The 24,902-nt window shown below is 42.7% G+C and overlaps 1 protein-coding gene across 1 annotated transcript; it reads right to left on the bottom strand.

The window, feature by feature from the left end:
- Window positions 1-365: 365 nt before the first annotated feature.
- LOC110304050 (olfactory receptor 9) lies at window positions 366-1,405 on the bottom strand. The gene has a single exon (XM_021175301.1). The coding sequence runs from the start codon at window positions 1,344-1,346 to the stop codon at window positions 408-410; it is 939 nt and encodes a 312-aa protein (XP_021030960.1). The 5' UTR covers window positions 1,347-1,405; the 3' UTR covers window positions 366-407.
- Between the last annotated feature and the right edge of the window lie 23,497 nt (window positions 1,406-24,902).

The raw sequence follows: 24,902 nt of genomic DNA, 5'->3' as shown, positions 1-24,902 counted from the left end.
TCCCTGTCCCTATCCCTGCCCCCCACCAAGCAGGAGTAAATGATGTCAGAGAGAAAGGCTTACAATAAGCACTGGGAGAAGCAAGAAGACAAATATCTCAAGAACATAGATACAGGAAACCACAGAAGCCTCAGCCTTGATCAGGAATTACATCATAACACATGGTCTTCTCTGCCTTTCCTTGATCTCTGCTCCAGTGTGTGTTCATTCAGCTCTTCTCTTAGAGTAAAGCACCATCAAGGCTTAAGACCAGGTCCTGGAAGCTGAGCTCTGAACAATATATCTGTGTCTTGGACATTCACGCTGGACACAGGCTGAATGCACCCTGTGCAGTACAGATCTCAGATTCTTTTTCCTTGTGAATGTCCAGGAATCAGGCTCTGAGCTCTAAGATCTTGGGACTGTGGTCAAGGACCCCAAAGGTATCTCTTCATGAGCCGCCTCATGGCCCCTGTGACCTCCTTGTTCCTCAGACTATAAACAAAAGGGTTGCACATGGGAGTGACAACTGTGTAGACCAAAGTAAGAATCTGGTCTGTGTTCCCAAAAGAATCAGCCTGGGGCCTCATATAGGCAACAGTCGCAGTCCCAAAAAAGAGTATGACCACAAACAAGTGGGAGGAGCATGTGGAAAAGAGCTTTTGACGACCCTGGGATGTTGCCACCCCAAGGATGGTGACAAGAATACAGGCATAAGAGGCCACAATCAATAAGAAGGGGACGAAGATAAAAGTTATTGTGACAAATAGGTTCCCCACTTCACCCCAGAAAGTGCTTGCAGTAGCCAGTCTCAGCACAGGCAGGATATCACACAGGAAGTGATGGATGGTTTTGGCCCCACGGAAAGGCAACGTGAAGATGAAGATGGAGTGAGTAGTGCCTGAGATGACACCTGCAAGATAAGAGGCCCCCACCAAGCCTGTATAGGTTCCCTGGCTCATCAGGGTAGTATAATGCAGTGGACAGCAGATGGCAGCATACCGGTCATAGGCCATGGCAGTAAGCAAGCAGCATTCAGCAATGCCAAAAAGGGCAAAGAAATATAACTGAGTGAAGCAGCTGGCAAGAGGGATGGTGGGGCAGGAAGACCGGAGGTCAGCCAACATCCGAGGCACAATGGTAGTGGTGTAGAGGATCTCCACCACAGAGAAGTGACGCAGGAAGAAGTACATGGGGGAGTGGAGCGCAGAGTCCGCCAGCGTAAGGAGGACTATCAGAGAGTTGCCCAGCAAGGTAACAACATAGATACACAGCACACCCCAGAACAGATGNCCCTGGAGAAAGCCATAACCCGAGAACCCCAGTAAAATAAACTCTGTTATGTCTGTATCATTATCATNCCCCATTTCCCCAAAGCAGACTAGGAATAAAAAAATTAAAAAGGGAAGCCAGAGAGGGGTAGCCAGCTGGAGACAAAGGCTGCAACAGTAAGGATGAAGAGCTGTCCATGAGAGCAGCCCAGCTTGCTGAGGAAGATGCTGGGGATGCTGGGGATGCTGAACAGGATGCTGAAGAGGATGCTGAAAAGGATGCTGAAAAGGATGCTGAGAATCTCTGCTGCTGCTGCTGCTGCTGCTGCTGCTGCTGCTGCTGCTGCTGCTGCTGACTCTAACCCAGAAAACACACCTCGAGAAGAGGAAGAAAAGCCAGACATTGAAAGATCTTCCTGCTCTTTCAGGTTTCTTCAGACAAGCTTTGTTCCACTCACCCAAGGAATAGGAGCAGAGACTGGGAACAAAAGCAGCTTCCTTCAAGAAAGTGGGTGAGAAGGCAAAAACAAATAATCTGGCAGAAGAAAGGGTTCACTCAGAGGCAGACAGTGGATGGGAAAAAAACAAGAGCAGGAGACGACAGGAACACAGAATTGAGGAGCAGAGGGCTATGGAGTTTTTACCTGCAGATGGATCCCCACAGCCCTCAGGGTTCCTCTCCCTGGAGCACACCACAGCAGTTCAATTCCCTGCAGAGCTGATTCTCACAGAGTGCAAAGGGAGGAAAGTGGGGGAAGATGGAGAAGATGGAGACGATGGAGGAGCTGGCTTCCTCTTCTTTGTGCCTAACTATAAGCTCCCTGCTGTTGGGCCTGGGTCTGGCAGGTCCTCCTTACTCCCATATGTGGAGAGGCTGCTGTATTTAGTCTTTCCTCTAATCACCAACGGAACTGTGCTCAGAAGCCCAGTGCTCTAACCCATTTCTCTAGGTGGGACTTCCAGCTCTTGCCCCAGGGGCTGCCTTCCACCTTTCCCACTCTCAGAATCTATGCCTAGCATTCCTTCTGTTCCTGGAAAATGCCTTTTCTCCCAAGACTGGAGACCTTGTAGATGCTGGCAGGCTTCTTCCAGTGGACTGTACCCATAACACTCCCCAGTCCTGGCAAGCATTTGTAAGCTCTTTTGTAGAACTGAACTAATTTCCAAAGAAATTGACTATTGAAATAAGCTGATTCTGGGAGAACTCCCAACCCAACTGAGGGTTTTTTGACTCACCCTCCACCTGCTTGAAAAAAAAAACAGTATCTGAATGTCTCTGAATATTAAAAATGGGAAAATACTCTTTAGATCTCAGCCAGAAAAGATGGCATTCCCTAGGGCCCATGACAGAGGTGACCTGAGAGGATGCCCAATGAGAAAAGGCTAGAGAAACATAACATGTGCTTTCAATATGTCGGTTAGTTAAGAAAGGATGGTCTTCATTGTTATAGATTGCAGTCCAGTTGGATAATTCATAAAGATCCTTTCTATTGAAGATACTCAGTTGTCTGTTTGAGTTGTTTCCTTCTTTATGGCATGAAGGTTTGTGAAGGATTCCAAGTGGAGGACTAAAGAGATGGCTCTGCAGTTAAGAGTGTTTAACTTGTTGCTCCTGCAGAGGACTACAGTTTCATTCCCAGCACCCATATGGTGACCCATAGACAGTCAGTTCAAGGGATCCAACATACTCTTCTTGCCTCCTCATGCACTGCACACATGTTGTGTGCAGACAATTCCCGCTACCATACTGGCTGGTTTTGTGTGTCAACTTGGCACAGGGATGGAGTTATCACAGAGAAAGGAGCTTCAGTTGAGAAAAATGCCTCCATGAGATCTAGCTGTGGGGTATTTTCTCAATTAGTGATCAAGGGGGAAGGGCCCTTTGTGGATGGTGCCATCCCTAGGCAGGGATTCTTGAGTTCTATAAGAAAGCAAGCTGAGCAAGGCAGGGGAAGCAAGCCAGTAAACAGCATCCCTCCATGGCCTCTGCATCAGCTCCTGCTCCCTGCCCTGTGTGAGTTCCAGTCCTGACTTCCTTTGGTAATGAACAGCAACATGGAGTGTACCTACACACAAACACATAATTAAAACAAAAATGAAACTTTAACTTTTCCTACATGGTAATGTTCAGTTGTGTCTTTACAAAGTACATTCTGGCATGATAGCTAGGTTGTGATAGCACAGTGTCCATGTGTGTCATCCACAGAGTCCATGTGTGTCATCTACAGTATCCATATGCGTCATCCACAGTGTCCACCTGTGTCGTCCACAGGGTCCACGTGTGTTGTCCACAGAGTCCATGTGTGTCATCCACAGTGTCCATGTGTGTCATCCTCAGTGTCCATATGTGTCATCTACAGTGTAAAAGTGTGTCATTCACAGTGTACACGTATGCCATCCAGTGTCCACGTGTGTCATCCACAGTGTCCACCTGTGTCATCCACAGTGTCCACGTGTGTCATCCACAGTGTCCTTGTGTGTCATCTACAGTATAAAAGTGTGTTATTCACAGTGTCCATGTGTCATCCACAGTGTCCACGTGTATAATCCAGTTTCCACGTGTCATCCACAGTGTCCATGTGAGTCATCCACAGTGTCCACCTGTGTCATCCACAGTGTCTATGTGTATCATCCACAGTGTACATGTGTGTCATCCACAGTGTCAAAGTGTGTCATTTAGAGTGTCCATGTATGTCATCCACAGTGTCCATGTATGTCATCCACAGTGTTCATGTGAGTCATCCACAGTGACCATGTGTGTCATTCACAGTGTCCATGTGTCATCTACAGTGTAAAAGTGTGTCATTCACAGTGTACATGAGTATCATTTACACTGTGTCATCCACAGTGTCTATGTGTGTCATTCTGTATCCACTTGTGTCAGTCACAGTGTTCACCTGTATTGTCGACAGTGTTCAATGCTGTATTGTGCCAGCCCAGTGCCTGCATGTATCACCACTCTGCTTCATTGCCTGGTCATAATGGGACTACACAGCGCTCCCTGTGACATCACTGTGATCAACTTTGTGTTCACAGTGCTACATTTTGGCATCATAAGCTCCAGGGGAACCACCAGCCAATGCCTATATCTGACTGACAATGGTACCTGAGCACACATATGCATACTCTCACAAAGACATACACATGTACACATAATTAAAAATAAAGAGAAAGAATCAACTTTTTTAATTTTATTTTATTTTTTGACAGTATCTTATTATGCTGCCTTAGCTGCTCTAGAATTCAACATGTAGGCTAGATTTGCTTGGAATTCACAGAGATCTCCCTACCTCTACCTCCCAAATGCTTGGATTAAAGGTATGTACTGAAAATAATCTTTAAAAAATATATGTTTGAAACTGAAGAGATGACTTAGTAGGGGTGAGCACTTGCTGCTCTTTCAGATGATCTAAGTTCAGTTCCCAGCACCCACACAGTTCTCAACCACCTGCTACTTCAGATCTATGGGAGCTATGTCCTCTCTGGCCTACACACACACACACACACACACACACACACACACACACGAGTATGATCAATCACGTGGTTAAAAGCACCATAATTATTCTATCACACTTACTTTTTGCATAGAGTTAGCTCACAAATCAAAACAGAACTTTCAAATTTTAATAAATCAATTTCAAGTAGTCACCTAGCTCTTTAGTTTTAGTTTTTATGACAATACTTTTCTAAGAGTTTGATTTAATGTTGACATTTTAGGAAGAAAATATTACATTGTATTCAACACATTTTCAAGTAACTTAGAATATGAAAGAGAGAGAAAGCAGAAATTGATGAACTCAAACTGGTGTTGAATGTTTGTGGGGCTATTTTATTATTTTTGCAATTTTGAACAAAAGGGTTATGAAATAATAATAATAATAAATATTTTGAATATGTAAGAATACCAAGCTGGAGCCAGACCTGATGGTGCACATCTTTAATCCCAATACTTGGGAGGCAGAAGCAGGTGGATCTCTGTGAGTTCGAGACCAGCATCATCGACTGAGCATTCCAGGACAGTCAGGGGTACACAGAGAAACTCTGTCTTGAAAAGAAATTCCAAGCTGGGCACAGTAACTCACCTCTATAATTCTAGTATTTGGGAGGCTGAAGGAGGAAGACTGCTTCTACAGGAAGACTGCTCTCCCTTTTTATTAAATCCAAATAACTTAGGTACTAGTTTGTCTTCTATCTTTTTTGTTTTGGTTTGGTTTGGGTTTGGGTTTTTGTACTGGCTGGCTTTGTGTGTCAACTTGACACAGGCTGGAGTTATCACAGTGAAATGAACCTCCCTTGAGGAAATACCTCCATGAGATCCAGCTGTAAGGCATTTTCTCAATTAGTGATCAAGGGGGAAGGGCCTATTGTGGATGCCATCCCCTGTTGGCAGTCCTGAGTTCTATAAGAAAGCAAGCTGAGCAAACTATGGGGAGCAAGCCATGGGAAGCAATCCAGTAAGCAGCATCCCTCCATGGCCTCTGCATCAGCTCCTGCATCCAGCTTCCTGCAGTGTGTGAGTTCCAGTCCTGACTTCCTTTGATGATGAACAGCAATGTGGAAGTGTAAGTCAAATAAACCCTTCCTCTCCAACTTGCTTCTTAGTCATGATGTTTTGTGCAGGAATAGAGACCCTAACTAAGACAGTTTTTGAGTTTCAAGACAGAATCAGACAGTTCCTAGCATTCTGGAACTCTGTAGACCAGGTCTGCCTCCCAAATACTGAGATTAAAGGTATGTACCACCATCACCTGGCCTGCTCTCTGTCATAGATAGAGTTTCTATTGCTGTGATAAAACTCCATGACCAAAAACAACTTAGGGAAGAAGTGGTTTATTTCATCTTACAACCCTCAAGTCACACTCCATCACTGAAGGAAATCAGAACAGGAACTCAAACATAAACTAAAGCAGAGGCCACAGAGAAATGCTGTTTACTGGCTAACTCCCCATAGCTTGCTCAGCCTGGTTTTTATACAACCCAGGACCACCTGTCCAGGTATGACAGCATCCATAGTGGACTGCGTCATCCCACATCAATCACTAGTTAAGAAAATGTCACACAGGTTTGCATTCAAGCCATGTAGTCATTGAGTCATTTTCTCAATTACAGTTTTCTCTTCTAGCTTGTGTCAAGTTAGCAAACAAACAAACAAACAAAACTAACTAGTAACTGAAAAAAACATGCAAAGCTGACTCCTGGTCTCTACCTCAAAGGGAGAACAAGTCTGTACTCCTTAAGTGTGGGGTTTGTGTACCAAATTTCTAGTAGAAGTGAGGAAAGGACTGTACACCATAGAATAATTTGGCCAACACCACCTCAGCCAAGTGACCAAACAACATCAACACTGGTAAAAGGCAGAAGTTCATATCTTTAATGGAATGTGATGAAAACATCATCTCTGAGCCTTTCTTCACAGCCTCCACCATGAGGAAAGCATCACACAGACTCTGATGGAAGGCATAGATACCCTCAGGGTACCTACCCAGTGTTCCCCACGGCTGTCAAAGTCACCAAAATAGACAATCTGAGAAACTAAGGAAATGTGACAGCTAAATGGAATGTGCTGTCTAGGGTTGAGTCTTAGATGTTAAGTGAGAAGTAAGAAATCCTGGGGCCTGGAGTGATGGATCTGTGGTTAAGACCACAGGCTGCTCTTCCAAAGACTGTATAGTCACATGACAGCTCACAACAATCTGTAACTCCAGTCCAAGGGATCTAATGCCCTCCTCTGGCTTCTGAGTTCACAGCCATGGGCATGGTGCACAGACATCTACGAAAGCAAAACACCCATACACACAAAACATAAAATAAAATTTTAAACTTAGGAAATCTGAACAAAATGTGGACTTTGGTTAGACATTATGTGTCAGTTTATTAATAGTGACGAACATGCCACATTATTTCAAGTGTCACTCACAGAGTAAAAAAGGGTTTAGTAAATGGGAATTCTAGATGCTATCTGAACAGTTTTCCTGTGAGTTAAAAACTACTTTGTGGGAGATATCGAAGGCTTCTGTAACAACCTCTCCCCCATCACCCTTCACACACACACACAAAGGGGGGAGAAAAGTAGTCTAGACAGGAAGCGATTGAAAAGAACTCTTAATCTTCAGTGGTATCACAAGATAGGGAAACTTCACAGTTGCTGGCTTCTGCTGGGGGATGGGAGTGAGGAAGAACTCTGTTCTCTTTAAAGGGTTGGCTACTGGAAGTTTGGTCATGCTCCAGGGCATATACAGGCAACACAAAATGGACTGGGTATTTTTTTCTTTCCTTTTTCTTTTCTTTTTTTTTTTTTCTGGGAGAAGGTCACAAGGGGAGAGTGGACCTAGGAGAACCAGAAAGTAAGTATGATTGGAGTATGTTATGTGAAATTCCCAAATAATCAATAAAGATATTATGTTGAAAAAGCTCTTCTAAAATGAAATGTTGCCCTTCAGAAGGTTTTCTGGGGGGCAGGGTGCCGGTGTGATATGGAGTATGACAGGGAAGATTTGGAGCTAAGCTCAGTCAATGAAGTGCTTGCCTTGCAATCATGATGGACTACATTCGGATCCTCACCACACATATAACAGAAGAAAGGAAACTAGAAAAAGCAAAACACAGGGGCACACCTGTAATTTCAGCCTTGAGAAGGCAGAGATAGGTAAATCCCAGGAGCCTGCTGGACAGTCGGTAGAGCCAAATCTATGTGCCCAAGTTCATCGAGAGAACCTGCTTCAAAAAACAGCTTGAAAAGTAACTGAGAAAAGCATCCAATGCTGACTTCCAAATGTGTGTGCACACATGCACACTCACACACACACACACACACCACTTTTTAAAGGATTTTCATGTTTGGGTTTTTTTCTTTTTAGGAGAGAATATATTTTTGGTGTTGTTTGTTTGTTTGTTTGTTTGTTTGTTTGTTTGTTGAGATAGTCCAGGCTGGCCTCTAACTCATGATACCCTGTCTGAGCATCTGAAATGCTGAGATTGTAGCCATGTCACAACATCTGGCTTAAAAGTTTATTTACTGGCATGGAGAGATGTTTGGGATACATTGCTAGATAATGAAAACATTAAATTTTCAATATAAAACTTCTTCTGGTAGAAAGATACATACAAACCAGAGTATTAACAATGACAGGCTGAGCGGGGTGAATTTGAAGAATTGCTTGTGTTTTCGTTGTGGCTCAGCAGTTAAGAGCACCAGCTGCTCTTCCAGAGGTCCTGAATTCAAGTCCCAGCAACCACATGGCTGCTCACAGTCATCAATAATTGGATTTGATGTCCTCTTCTGGCACATAGGTGTACCTGCAGATAGAACACTCATACACATAAGTACATAGATAAATTTTTAATGTTTATATATATTTGATACATTGATCATACAGTGGTGAAAATAGTACATAAAATATTACCACAAAGTGGTATTTCTTGTCTTTTTATTTATTTTATGTGTATGAGTGTTTTGCCTGCATGTATGTCTGTGTGCCATGTGTGTGCATGGTGCCCTTGGGGATCAGAAGAGGGCGCTGAATTCACTGCAACTGGAGTTATGGGAGGCTGTAAACCTCTATGTGGGTGCTAGGAACCAAACTCAGTCTTCCTGATCCTCATCTAGTGTTCACTGCGGCCTGGTAAGATATCCACAGGCAAAACCCAGGGTGTCCAGTGCTTGTGTTGTCTAGCGTTATGGTGTTTAACATTTCTGTAACTCCCAATTAAAATTAACCATAAATAAAAAATAAAGGTTAAATCCTGAAAACTTAGTCAAAAAGGGGAAGTATAGCCAAGTGTGGTGGTGCATGCCTTTAATCCCATCACTCTGGAGAAGAGACCGATCTCTGAGGTCCTAGGCCAGCCTAGCCTGATCTACATAGAAAGTTCCAGTATAGACAAGGATTACATAGTAAGACCCTGTCTCAAAAAAACAGTGATGATTTGTTCTGGTTTACTTTGTTACAAGGCTGGAGGTCCCTGAAAAAAAAAAAATCTTCAAAACTCTGGTGCAGTACATTGGAAAGTCCAAGCAAATGAAACCACATCACTCCCATGGAGTGAACCTCCCAGTACCTTCTCACTCTTCTTCTCCCTGAGCTGTGTACGATGAAAAGATGACAGAGTAAGGGGCTGCAAACATGTCCTGCCCAATGACTTCCAACTCCTCAGTGGGAACTGGAGTTTAAAAAAAAAAAAAAAACTCATTTTGTTCTCCAGTTATTATGTGATGAACTAACACCAATACCCCTATCAAGTGTAAGGCATGGGCGCAGCTAAGTTGCCTCACAAAAGCCTAGTACGGTATAAATACTCCCACTGTGAAGATAAGAAATCGGAGTGATGAAGATGAAGGTCTGTGTCTGAGGTCACACAGAGTCATAACATATGCAGAATCAAAGCGCAAACTCCATCCACCTGTCCCCAAAGCCAGCGTAAGTGAAATTTGTAAAACCAGCCTCCAAATCTGGTGTTTAGCCTTACAGGCTCTGTAGTGAGTCTGCACCTAGAACAAGTAAAATGCCTAGCAGACATCTCCTCTAACTGCATCATCTTAAAGAAGAGGACAGACACGTGGACAAGGGTCATGTTTATCCTCAGTGTGAGGGCTAGAGCTGGAGTCTCAAGGTTTCTGGGATAACGCCCTCAGTAAACTTCCATTTCTCCTTCCCACCTACTATAATTCTGTATGTGGGTGTGTGTCAACATACAGGTATGGAAGCATCAATGTGCGTGTGCACATGCATGTGTCTTTGCTAGGACATTCCTTAACTGCACAGCTAAAACCAGTAATGCTTGTGAAGTATTACATAGGACATAGGAACAAAGCATAGATCACCTCATGCAAGCCTAGTGCAATGTAAACCACCCACTGTGCTGATTAGGAAGCTGGGGAGATGGAGATGAAGTACCTTGTCTGAGGTCACACAGCCTCCCAGGAAGCCCCAGAGAAATTCCCACCAGAAACAGTTAGCCTCTCCAGCCAGCACCGGTCCTATCACAGACTTTTGGAGACCAGGATCAAAGTTTAGGAGGAGTGAGGGGGGGTGAATGGTATTATTACTACTGGGACCCCAAGAATCTGAGGGTGCTTCACCCAATGCAGGATCCCTGGAACATACTCTCTAATGTCCAAAATGCAAGAATCAGAGGGCTTCATGAGCTCCCCCACCCCCGGAGACTCAGGCATCATACAAATGAGCAAAGTTCAAGCCACAAGCCCCTGCAGGACAGCGGCCTCAGGCACAGGACCCACTATTCCACATGGCATTGTGTTGGAGAACTGAAGAGAACATGAGCAATGACTGCATGAGGAGAGAGGAAAGCATTATTACTGGGTTAGAGTCAAAGCCTGGCCCCCAACAAGCTAGGCTGGGTCACCCATCCTCTGTAGGCCAATTAGGCAGACAATAGAGAAAATCCAAAAATGGAAACCAGTATAGCCACACTAGGAAGAGGAACAAAGATTCTGGGTCAAGGGTTAAGTAGAAGGTGAGGGGCATGCGTAACTAGGCAGTCCTGGTCAAGCTGTGGTTCCTTCACCACCAGGGCCTCAGCTCCAACCTCTCTTACAGGGTGACCTACAAAGTGTCAGAACTGTCTTGAATATCTCCCCTCTGCCTGGTACCAGGTCTCTGCTTTTTCCATAACTCATCATGACATTCCTAGAGAAAAAGTCAACCAGTGGGGAATCACTGTTTTAACAGTCCAATAGCCTAAGGGAGGGATACCAGAGTCTCTTCCTGGAAGGATTACACTAGGCAAGAGTTAGGCAATGATTTCCTGATGCCCTCAAGGCAAGCATTCCCTGAGTGCAAGAGAACAGAACAGGGTGTGGGGAAGCCCAGCACAAGGCCCCGGGCTATAGAAATATTTACTCACAGAGATTTACTCTCACCTCAAGTAGGAAGTTTCCACACACATACTCCTTTGTGGAATGTGAACTGGTAGGGGGACGTGGCAAGAGTCACGGAGCAGGAAATGAAGAGCAATGGGAAAACAGATGGGACCAGCAGCTATTGACCAACATCACAGAGGTTAAAAATGAACTAAACGTTACCCACAGCTCAGTCCCTGATGCAGTAGAGCAGTGTGTCTTATCAGCCACAGCTCACCCCCTGGTACAACAGAGCTGTTTCTGATGTCAGACACCCCTAGTGCAGTGGAGCTATGTGTGATGTCAGCCACAGCTCAGTCCCTGGTGCAGCAGGGCTGTGTGTGATGTCAGCCATAGCTCAGTCCCTGATGCAATAGGGCTTTGTGTGATGTTAGCCACAGCTCATCTCCTGGTGTAGTGGGGCTGTGTGTGATGTCAGCCACAGCTCACCCCCTGGTGCAGTGGGGTTATGTGTGATGTCAGCCACAGCTCACCCCCTGGTGCAAAGACAAAGATGCTGATGAACATAAGGTTGACGCCTGGAAAGAATTGGTGCCACTCTTGAGGAGACACAGGTATGTGCCTGCATACAGAATCGTGGCTTAGTGTTTTCATATCTTTCCACAGCAGGAATGAAGGTGGATTTAAGTCAGTCCCAGTTGCATATATAGGAACATCTATGAGAATCCTGTGCCTCTGCCTAGTAGCTGAATTGGTCCCTTAGAGAAGTTCTGTAGAATTCTGATCCATTATTTAAAGGATTGTATTCCAATATTCAAATATTTCTGTGTTTTCTGTGAGCTAGCCATAAGTCAAAGCCTTAGTAATAACACCAAAGGCCATCTTCAGTCTTGTCTCAAGCTCTACAAAAATTCAGTTCAGGGTCAGTTTTAAAACCGTTTCCTCTAACTTGACTAGCTATTTGTATCTGTCTTAAGACAGCTTTATGAGTAAGCTGCTTTAATTTACAAAAGTCGTGTAAGATTTCATTCTTTTTGATTATTCTAGAGCAGTGGTTCTCAACCTTCCTAATGCTATGACTCTTTAATACAGTTCCTCATGCTGTGGTTGACCCCCCCCCAACTATAAAATTATTTTCACTGCTACTTTATAACTATGATCTTACTACTGTTATAAATTGTAATGTAAATATTTTGGAGATAGAGATTTATGTATGTATTTTTATATGTATTTATGTATGTATGTGTATGTATGTATGCATTCCTTTACAAACATGCTCTTACATATTGCCATTGAGGCATATATATATATACATATATATATATATATATATATATATATATATATACACACACACATATATATACATATATATATATATATATATGATTTAAAGCAGGCTTTATTTCATTGGCATGCTAAAGAAAACTTATTTAAATTTATCTGACTTTCACAACTTAATTTGGGATTACTTTATATCCATCCACAATTTCCTACAAGAAACCATTTAGTGATGGAATGTGACTGTTTTGACAGAAAGCAGATCTCTGGTTTTAACAGATCAGGAAAGGGTTACTTGTAAGGGGGCACGAGGGATTGTGGAGGTTACATATTGGTTATGGTTACATGACTATGCATTTGTCAAACGTTATACTGTTAAGTTACAATCTTACTGCACATAAGTTCATACTTCAGTAAACACGATTCGGAAGCTGAAACTTCCCTCACAAATGACCTCAAGAGTCTAAAATAGTGCTGTTGTGCTGGACTTTTCCCAAGAGATCATGACACTCACACACAACTGGAAAAGGCGTTGACCCTGGGCTGCCTCTCCTGGGCTGAGGTGGGTTGGCTTGGTTTTTTGTTTGTTTGTTTGTTAATGAAAATGGTGAGTGAAGCTCTCACTTATTGTCTAATAAGAGCTCCTGAGAGAACCACCAGCCTCTCCACCCCAGATCTTATTTACTCCTAACTTGCCTCCAACCAGATGCAACTTAACGATTAGCAAATACTTTCTCCCTCAAGCTGCTAAGTTAAGTTTTAATTAATTCCCTGAGGTCACCCTCAGCTTCCTGTCTCCTTTAGGCCTGTTCCCCAGCCTCATCGCCCCCAGGGCCTCCGCAGCAGTAATTACCTGCTGTAAATGAGGGCATCTCTGCACAGAGCAGCAGTAATTACAGCCACAGTAACTTCATAATTATTTTTGTCCCTCAACACTTAAAAAAGGGAAAAGTTTGCTGTTCAGCAATGAGCAGAGGAGCATCCAAGTAGCACCCAGTTTGGTTCTCAAGTCTGCCTGGTGTTGGGCGTCAAAGGCATTTATTACTGCCTTTTTTCAGTGGTAAGAAAGCTAAGAGCCAAGTGACTGCAAAGCTGTGTGGTGTGTGGTCCATATAGATGGAACTGAGACTTGAATCCAGAAGCCAAATACCTAGCTCCCAGTACAGGATACTCCCTGATAATGTACTCTACCATGATTACATTCGGGTTCTCTCTTTTCTCACTAGATCTGAGCCCACATCTGTTGCTTGACCTCTGAACACCCAGATCCTTACAACATCAGGAGACCGTTGTCCTACAAAGCCTCTAAACACCTACTTGTTCTCTCACATCTGCCTTGCAGCCAGCAGCCAGGCTCTGGGAGCTGGAGAGAATAGGGCTGTGGTGAGGTTATTGATTCCAGAGATAGTCCTCACCCCCCACCTGCCACCACACACACACACACACACACACACACACACACACACACACTAGTTCTGCCAGACTCTGCTCACCTCCAAGCCACAGTTCCCACCTCACTATTTACATTTACTTACACAGTCCATAAGTGCAACATATTATACAAAAGAGCAATATGGCAAAGATCTAATGATAGAAACAAAAGAGAAAGAAAATCACTTTTTTAAGGTAGTGATATAAAATGGAGTCAGAAAGAAAACTAAAAAACATCCTAAGACCTTCGTATGTGTGGGTCCCAAATTTGGCTCACACTTGTTTAATAGCCAACTCCAAAAGGACAGTATAGTCCATTCCAGAGCTAACAGTGTCCATGATTTAAAATAAAGAGGAGAGAGAGCTATCTTTGGAACTAAGACCAGACAGAAGGGTCTCCCAAGGACAGTCCTGGAAAGATGACTGTGGTCTCAGCCTTGACAGTGAATTTTCTGGGGTCGATCTAACAGCTGCCCTCAGCAGAGTGTGCACCATTGCAGCAAAGGCCCTCTGTGGCTGTGGAAGGGGTCGGATGCATCCTGTGCTCTGCGGCTTCATGATGGAGCTTGACTAAAGGCAGAATTTCTCATCCTTAGCTCCAGTGTGAAGCCTCAGTGTTGTTCCACACACACTAGAATGTTTGCCCTCTATCCACTAGATGTCAGTAGCAGCCTTCCACCAGATGCCACCAAGTGTCTGCTGGGGGACAACCTCCGCCACCAGTTGAGAACCAGAATAAAAACTGCTATTCCCATTTCTGTTTGGATGGAGAGAGGCAACAAAAGGGTTCTTATTTTATTTTTATTACTTTTTACTGTTTTATTGAGGCATAATACAAGAACCATAAAATCCACTCCTTTAACGTGTTCAATTCAGTGGTTTTTTTAGAGGATTCACAGGGCTTTCCAACCATGGCTACTAACCAATTTTGTAAACTTTTTTCATGATGACAAAAGGAAACTTTGTACACATAGCAGCCACCTTGCTTTCTTCCCTCACCTCGTGCCTTGACCGGCAACCACTAACCTGGTGTCTCGCTATAGACTTATATATTCTGGAGATCTTACATAAGAGAATCATTCTGATTTGAGGTATAGGACTAGAGAGATGATTCTGCAGCTAAGAACACTGGCTGATCTTCCAGGGAACGTAGGTTTGATTTCAAGCACCCACATAGCTCCTCACAGCCATCCATAACTCCAGTCCCAAAGGATCCAATGGCTTCCTCTGGCCTCCACAGTAACCAATCATGCAAGCAACACAGACATACATGCAGGCAAAACATTCATACACGTAAAATAGTTTTTCTTAAAATGTAATATCTTTACATTTTATTCAGTTTTAAATTAAAATATAAATACATCACTTTCCCCTTTCCTTTTTCTCCCTCCAGGTACCCCCCTCCCAACTCTTCCCAGACCTCCCTCAAATTGATAGTCTCTTTGTCTTTTATTAGTGTTACATATACATAGATGTGTGGGTATACAAATATGTGACTACAACCTGCTGAGTCCAGTTTGTTGCTTGTGTGTGTGTGTTCTCAGGACTGACCACTCTAGAAGCTAATTCTCCCTCTCAAGTGTTCGTCAGTTGCCTTCAGTTCTTTGTCTAGGGTTAGGACCCCATAAAATTTCCTCCTTTCTATGTCAGCAAGTCCACTGATATTACCACTGTTTATGTCTTGTTATTCAGACATTCTAGGAGAGACTTTTCACAGCAGACTTCCTGGTACTCTGGCTCTTGTCATCTGTCTATCCCCTCTGCCACCATGTTTCCTGAGCTGCAGATAAAGGGACTGTGGTGATGTAGATACATCTTTTTGGCCTGGACTTTCCACAATCTGTTGGTCTCTGTGTGGTGTCCAGTTGTGGGGTTCGGTGGTCTCCATTCGCTGTAGAGAGATGCTTTTTTGATGAGGGGTGGAAGCTTGTACTGTGGGTATTAGGATAAGCTTTAGAATGTAGAAAGGAACCGTGCTGGTCTAAGAAAGTGGCAGGAAAACCCTTTGCTAAGGTTCAGGATCTCACTCGCTGGTGAAGTTCACTAGGTTTCTAGTACCAAACATGATTTCCCTCCCACTGAGTATGCCTTAAGCCCAATTAGACACCAGCATAGGAGTGCACTTATTGCATCTTCAGGGATAGCTTGCTGTGCTGGTCACTGGTCATAGATGTTACAGCTTGCATAATATTTCTGGTACCATGGAGGCGAGACTACAGGAAGGCTCTCAAGTTAAATCCAGAGCTCCAGTAACCCAAGCCCCGGTCCTAAGTTTATGGTGTATTCAGCAATCACATTTAACCTCTGAGAGGCAACAAAGGGCCACATCATTAGTCTATACTGCCTTGGGAGTCATCCAGACTACCCTGGCCAATGATTTGAAAGACTTCTCATGCCTAATACTGGGGCCTACGTTCACCTATAGTCCTTATGGGGAGTATTGTCAGCCTAAGTTAATTAATGTCATTTAGTACATATAATATATTAATATATTTATGTTACATATGTTATATATTTTATATAATATGTTACATTAAATATTATGTAGTAAATATATTATGTGTTATATGGTGCATGTTATATGTTATATGTCATATGTCACATATCATATATCATAAATCATATTATATGTGATGCATTATGTGTTATATATTATACATAATACATTATGTGTTATATATTATATTGTGTATTATGTATTATAACTATACACATTATTTGTTACAGTATATATTATACATTAGATAATACATTATCTAATAAATTATACATTATACATCATGCACTACACACTATACATTACGCATTATACATTATATTAAATATGTGGATACAAGTATAATTTAATATAAATTAAATGTATATGTGCTCATATGTGTATACACATAAGTTGTATGTATTGTGTGTCATTTGGGATAGTTATAAAGTAATATTATTCCTTGAGGCTTTTTCAAACAACCAGGATATGATTTGTCCTTCAACTCTCCTTTTTGTGTATTGACCTCCCTCCCTCCCCAGTTGGAGCCCCCTCCTCATTTTTAAGCTTCCTACTGAATATCTCCTGCATCCTTCCATTCGCCTCTCTAGTACCCTACCATAGCACAGTGATATTTTCTTGGTTTCTGCAGTTACTCCACACTGTATACTCACCCTGAAGATTTGAAGCTAGGATCCGAAGTTGAGAAAAATGTGAGAGTTTTCCCCCCAGATCTGAGCTACCTTCTTCAATATAATCTCTTCTAAGTCTGTCCAATTACTTGCAATTTTCATAATCTTATTTTCTTTGAAGTTGGGTAGAATTCCACTGTGTATACTTATCACATGCTCATTAATTGTTCATATTTTGAAGGACAATTGGGTTGTTTCAGTTTCACAGCTGTTGTGACCATGGTGGCAATGAGCGTGGCTGAACGAGTGTCTGTGAAGTAGGATGTTGAGTCCTTTGGCCACAGGCCAGCGAGTGGAATAGCTGGTCCGTGTGGTAGATTTATTTTAGGGTTTTTGTTTTGTTTTATTTTGTTTTTTTAAGAATATTCGATGCTAATTTCCAAGGTTTGTCAACATAGCATGTATGAGTCCTTCAGTCTTTATTGCCAAATGATACTCCTCTATATGGATACATTCTCTGCTATATGGATACATTCTCTACTATGTGGATACATTCTCCACTATATGGATATATTCTACTTTATTTGTCTGTTCATCCATTCTGGCATCTGAACTGTTTACACACGGGACTTCTATGAGCAGCTGTGAACATCCACAGACAAGTTTTTCTGTGAACCAATGTTTTCAAATTTCTTGGATACATGCCTATGAATAAGATCACGGAATCATGTAATAACTCTAGGCTTAGTGTATTAAGGAAGTGCCAAACAGTTCCCCAGAAAGGCTTCACCTGTTTACATTCCCACCGACAGTGAATTAAGCTTCTAATGGACCCATGTCCTCACCATATTTCTTACTTTGTGATTTTGATCATCATAGTGAATGTGAGTGGCATGTCACCATAATTATCTTCATTCCACAATGGTGGATGGTGCTGACTATCCTTTGTGTGCTTAAGGCTATTTATGTCTCTCCCCTGGAGAGACATCTGCACAAATCCCCTCCTCCATTTTTTAATTTTGAGTGCAAATTCACACGGAGGCCAGAGTAGCAGATTCTCTGGAGCTGATACTCCTCAGGCAGTTGAGAGTCACTGGATTGTCCAGTGGGCTTTTACTACAAGAGTAGTGGGTCCTCCTAACCACTGAGCCATCTTTCCAGTCCCCTCCTCCCATTTTTAGTTAAGGTATTTCTCATTTTATTATTGACCTGTAAGACAGCATTGTGTATTCTGGGCACGACGCTCTTCTAAGTTATAATTTTCATAGATATTCTGCTCTGTGGCTTGTCTTTCCACTTTGTGGAAGATGACATTAAAAACATAAAAATGTAGTTTTGATGTTTACAACTATAAATTTTTTCACTGACCCATCAGTTATTTAGGAATATATCACTTAACATCTATATTCTGTGAAAGTCTTAGCTAGGGATTTTATTGCTGCCATGAATCACCATGACCAAAAAGAAACTTGGAGAGGAAAGGGTTTATTTGGATTACACTTCCGTATCACAGCTCATCATTAAGGGAATTGAGGACAGATACTCAGATACTTAAGCAAGGCAGGAACCCGGAGGCAGGAGCTGATGCAGAGGCTGTGGAGGGGATGTTGCTTACTGGCTTGCTCAATCTCCTTTCTTATAGAACCCAGGACCACCAGCCAGGGATGGCACTACCCACAATAGCCTGGACCCTCCCCCACCAATCAAAAATTTAAACAATGGTCTACAGGCTTACCTATAGCCCAATCTTATGGTGACACTTCGATATTCTCTCCCCTCGGATGACTTTAGTTTGTGTCAAACTGACATAGAACTACCTAGCACAATATTTGTCTTAATCGGTATTGTACTGTCATGATGAGGCACTGTGACCATAACTCTTACAAAGGAAAACATTTCATTGAGGCTGGCTTGGAGTTTCAGAGGTTTAGTCCATTGTCATCACGGTGGGGAACACAGTGACAGGTAAGCAGACATGGTGCTGACATAGATGAGAGTTCTACAGCCAGAATCAGCAGGCAGCAGGAAGAGCCAGAGCCTCTGGGCCTGTTTTGGGCTTTTGAAACCTCAAAACCCTCCACTAGTGACTCACTTCCTCCATCAAGGTCACACCTCTTAATCCATTCAAATAGTGCCACTTCCTGGCAATCAAGCATTCAAATCTATGAGCCATTCTCATTTAAATAACCACGGAGAACATCCCAAATTTTCTTCTGCTCTTGACTGCTCTTATTATTTATGTCACGTGATCAGAGGGTCTATTTTGTATGATTTCAATCATTTTAAATCTTTTGGGCCTTATTTTATGGCATAGCATGTGATCTATCGTGAAGAATGTCTCATATTTGAAAACAGTCTGTATAGGACCAGGAGTGTGGCTCAGCTGTTGTCCAGTGTGTCTAAGGTCCCAGATTTGTTCCCAGTGCAGAAAAGATCAGGCACATTCTGAAGTTGTATCTATAAGTCTAGTCATGTCTTCTAGGTCCCAGTTTATCTTCTGCCTACTTGTTCTATCCATTAAAAGTGGAATGTAGGGTTGGGATATAGCACAGTCAGCAGAGTAACTCTCCAACATAGGCAAAGCCCTGGGTTAGATTCCTTCATCATTTCATAAAGCTAAACCTTGGTACATGCCAGTATTCCCAGTTCCAGGAACATAAAGGCAGGAGGATCAGAAATTCAAAGTTATCCTTGGCCACATAGCAAGGTTAAAGTTAGTCTGGGGTGCAAAAGACACTATCTCAAAGAGGGGAGGCAGATTTAGAAATCTTCAACAAATTTTGTTAGGTTGCCTATTTGTCTCTTCAACTCTGTTGGTTTTTACTTAATATATTTAGGGGTCTCTGATTAAGTGCCTGTACTAGTAAGCAAAAACAGTAAGATGAAATTATTACCACAGCACTGGAGAAATGGCTCAATAGTTAAGACTGCTCTTCCAGAGGCCCTGAGTTCAAATCTCAGCAACCACATGGCATTTCACAACTGTCTATAATGGTATCTAATGCCCTCTTCTGTATGCGGGCATACAGACAGACAGAGCACTCATATAAGTAAATAAATAAATAAATCTTTTTTAAGAAGAAAGAACTTTATTGTTGTTGGTTTTTGGTTGGTTGGTTTCCACCCACCCACCCCACCCCCCGCTTTTTTTTTTATGGTTTTTTCGAGACAGGGTTTCTCTGTATAGCCCTGGCTGTCCTGGAACTCACTTTGTAGACCAGGCTTGGCCTCGAACTCAGAAATCCACCTGCCTCCGCCTCCTGAGTGCTGGTATTAAAGGCGTGTGCCACCACGCCCGGCTCTTTTTTTTTTTTTTTTTTTTTTTTTTTTTTTTTTTTTTTTTTTGGTATTTTGTGACAAAGTCTCAGTATGTAGCTCTGGCTGGCCAGGAACTCACTATAAACCCAGGCTGTCCTTGAACTTGTAGCCAATCTCCTGCCTTTGCCCCTGCCCCTGCCCCTGCCTCCTATGTGGCGGGATGATGGACATACATGCACCACCACTACACCTAGTTTAAGAACAGACTACACCTAGTTTAAATGATCAAAGGTAGAGGCTTAGTCTATCCTGAAAGAAAGAAAGAAAGAAAGAAAGAAAGAAAGAAAGAAAGAAAGAAAGAAAGAAAGAAAGAAAGAAAGAAAAGAAAGAGATTTAAGCTTAAATAAATGAAACAATAGAAACAGAAAATCAACAAAACAAAAGGGTTCTTCTTTGAAAAGATAATAAAATTAACTAAGCTATAGCTAAACTGACCAAAGCTAAACAAATAGATAAAAACAAGAAAAATAGTCGGGTTACTAAAATCAGGAAGGAAGGAGGAGACATCACTACTTACCTTACAGAAATAAGAATTCCCAGGTGATATCTTTCTAGTAACTTAGTCATTTGGATTTCTGTGAGGGAAGCATGCCTCTCTGACAAGCGTCTGTTGTGATCTACACTGGTCTGTTTCTTTGTATCTCTTTAAGTTTCTCACTGGAAACTGGGCGAGTTAAATAATGTCTCTGACAGTTCTGGAGACAGGATTTGGTGTTGGGGCTTGTTTTTGTGGCTGCAGCTGCTGCTGTATTTGTTGCCAGTGTCTTTCCTGAACTGATTTTGAAATCTTTATCCTTTAGCAGGTATGACCTCTGAAGTCTCTGGCTAGCTACACAGTCAAATAACAAAACAGAGGTTTCCCTGGAGACCTTTACCTTCCTGTTAGGTGCCCCACCTTTGCTGAGGGTGCTATGCCTATTGCCTTCAGCAAGCTAGCCCTCTAACCTAGATTTTACTTCCTGCTTGAGCAGACAGAGCCTCAAGGTGAACCAAGAGGTGAGAGTAAGTGTGCTGCCAGGAGACCCCTGAGTAAGGGCTGCTGAAACACCCCTCTGGACATCCCTAGATTTACTTCATTAATTTTAGCCAATCTGTCTTTTGCTTAAATGAATAGCACCACAAGGCAACTGCAACTTTAAAATCAGCACCAACTGTCTGAGGCTATCCCCAACTGTCTGAGGCTATCCCATTGATTTGCATACAGGGTCTTTTTTTTTTTTTTAGAGGAATAGATACAGAAAATGTGGTACATTTACACAATGGAGTACTACTCAGCTATTAAAAAGAATGAATTTATGAAATTCCTAGGCAAATGGATGGACCTGGAGGGCATCATCCTGAGTGAGGTAACCCAATCACAAAAGAACTCACATGATATGTACTCACTGATAAGTGTATATTAGCCCAGAAACTTAGCATACCCAAGATACAATCTGCAAAACACATGAAACTCAAGAAGAACAAAGACCAAAGTGTGGACACTTTGCCCCTTCTTAGAATTGGGAACAAAACACCCATGGAAGGAGTTACAGAGACAAAGTTTGGAGCTGAGACAAAAGGATGGACCATCTAGAGACTGCCATACCCGGGGATCCATCCCATAATCAGCCTGCATACAGGGTCTTTAAGAAGCATGAAGCCTGCTTATCTCCTGCAGCTTACTGCAGACCCATTATAGTGGGTCTCCAGTTTCAAGGCTGGAAGTGGGAAAGGGTAAAAATAAGACTTATTAAATACCACCACGCTCAACGCCTCCTATGACAGTCAGCCATTTCTCTAGGAGACAGGCAGGGGAATCACTTGGTGGATTGCTATATCTTTGGTTCATTTCTAGAGTTCTGGGAAACTTTTTTGAACATTTTAGATAAAGGTTTCTTGTCTTACTCCACCTCCGTATTCTTATCACATTGCTTTTCTAGTCCCCTGGGGCTCTGGAAGAGAAATAACCCAACATGGGAATGCAGCCACTGCGGAACTGGGATGGCATTGCCTAAAGAAATTAAAAACTGAACTACAAGATCCAGGAGTTTAACTTCCAGGTACTACCTAAAGGAGAGGGCTCCACATGAAGACCTATTTTCTTCTACCTTCATGGCAGCATTAGTCATGCAATGAAAACAAGTGTCCAACAACCAAGACATCATCCACCCACATTTGACACAACAGGGAAGAAATTAGAATACATCATGCTGAGAAAAATGTGTAACTGGGCATAGAGATAAAAATATTAGCTGGACATGGTGGCAAATGCCTTTAATCCCAGCACTAAGGAGGCAGAGGCAGGCAGATTTGAAACTAGCCTGTCTACATTGTATATCTCAGGACAGCCAAGGCTATGTAGAGAGACCTTGTCTCAAAAAAACAAACAAGCAAACAAGCAAACAAACAAACAAAAAGCCAAGAACTGGTCTTAATCTCAGCACTTGGGAGGCAAAGGCAGATGAATCTCTGAATCTACAGAGAGCAAGTTCCAGGATAGCCAGGTCTACACAGAGAAACCCTGTCTTGGAAAAAAAAGATAAAAATATTGCATGACTTCACTTACTCCTGTATAGAATCTTTCCCCCACCCCCATCCCCACCCACAGAGATAAAGGATGAAATAGTGTTTACAGGGACTGGGGAAATGACTCGGCCATTGAGATGCCTGCTGCATAGGCATGAAAGCCTGGTCCTGGGTTTCAACACCCATGAAAAACAACTCAGCATGGAGAGTAGGCAAGTCCCTGGACATCAATAACCAGTCATCCTCCCAGTGAGAGACACTGTCCGAAAGATTGAGATGGAGATCAAGTAATAGAAAACAGCACCCAGCACCAACCCCTGGCTTCAACACACCCATCTGCACATGCACACACATACACACACACACATACACACACACCCTGACTTCAACACACCCATCTGCACAAACACACACACCCTGGCTTCAACACACCCATCTGCACGAATACACACATACTCCCTGGCTTCAACACACCCATCTGCACATGCACACACACATACACACACACACACACACACACACACCCTGGCTTCAACACACCCATCTGCGCAAACACACATGCACACAATACTCATGAACACACACACACAGTCATGCACACACAAATGTGGGATCTTGTTTGTTTCTTTGTTTGTTGAAACAGGGTCTTACTGTGTAGCCCTAGCTGGGCTATATACTTGCTATATAAACAGGCTAACCTCAAACTCACAGAAATCCACCTGCCTTTGCTACCCAAGTGCACTCCCGACTCAAAACATAAAAAAAAAAAAAAAAAAACAGGGTCTCTCTTTGTAGCTGTCCTGGACCTTACTATGTAAACCAAACCAGCCTGGAACTCACAGAGTGCTAATTGCACAGGCATGAGTCACCACATCCAGCACTCAAAACTTTTTAAAACATTGGTTACCCCAGCAGAGTAGGAGGGAAGAAATGAGGATATGTAGATCAAAGGCTACAAAGTAACAGACTAGTTCTACTAGTTAATACTGCATTCATGGACTTTGCCAAGTGATGGATTTCAGCTGCACTTGCCACACTAAAAGGAAACCTGTGAAGTGACAGACAGGTCAGCTTGCTTTAGTACAGTAGCCATGTTACTCTGTAGACACACCGCATACCATACACTGTATATCTTGATATACACCCAAAAAAAAATTACATTATGAATTGGAGAGAGAGAATCAACCCCCAAAGAAAAGCTCTCATCAAGGATTCAGTCAGCCTCCATCAGATTGCAGAGCTAAGAGGACTTAGCACGTGCCAATCTCCCAAGAGCTGGGGTGTCAGGGGCAGGGAAGTACTGAGGGCTGTCTCAGAGCCAGAGCTAGCCTGGAATACAGAGCAAGGTGAAAAACTGTTGTGCTGTTGGTAAACTGGCCTCTGAGTTTGTTGCTTGCTTGACTTGATATAGCTCATGCCTATCTTGAAAGGGGAAACACAGTTTTCTGTTTCAGAACACATAGAATCATGAGCAACATTTACAACTACCATAGCTGATTTCACATTCCATCCATAAACTGGTTGTGGCAGACAGGCCAATCAGACTTTGGAGAGAAAGAGGGATAAATGTCTTATATTTTCATACTGCAGATATATTTAAAATGAAGTAATGTCAGCAGGGAGTCACTCAATAATGCTGCAGTTTAGATGTTTATTTCCAACCAAAAACATTTTTGTTTGTTTGTTTGTTTAAAAACTTTTTATTTAGGCAGGATCTCACTAGGTAGCCAGGGCTGGCTTGGTAGTAACTATGTAGACCAGGCTAGCCTAGCCTAGAATTAGCTATCTAGACCAGGCTGGTCTCAAACTCACAGAGATATTCCTGCCTTTTAAATTCTTATTTTATGTGTATGTACGTGTGTGTGTGTGTGTGTGTGTGTGTGTGTCTGTGTGTGTGTGTGTCTGTGTGTGTGTGTGTCTGTGTGTGTGAATGCCACATATGCACAGATGCCCACAGAGGCCAGAAGAGAATGCTGGATTTCATGGAGTTACAGATGGTTATGAGCTGCCCTGTGTGGATGCTGGTAACCAAAGTAGGATCCCCTGCTGAGCCATCTCTTCAGCTCCCCAACCAAATTTTTGTTTTGTTTGGTTTGGTTTGGTTTGGTTTTGCTTTGGTTTTGTTTGTTTGTTTTTGGTTTTTTGGTTTTTTGGTTTTTTGGTTTGGTTTTTGGTTTTTGGTTTGG

The sequence above is a fragment of the Mus caroli genome, chromosome 10 (assembly GCF_900094665.2).
Source record: "Mus caroli chromosome 10, CAROLI_EIJ_v1.1, whole genome shotgun sequence".
NCBI lineage: Eukaryota > Metazoa > Chordata > Mammalia > Rodentia > Muridae > Mus > Mus caroli.
Note: the sequence above shows the minus strand (reverse complement) of the source record. Positions and strands in the feature narration are given on the sequence as shown.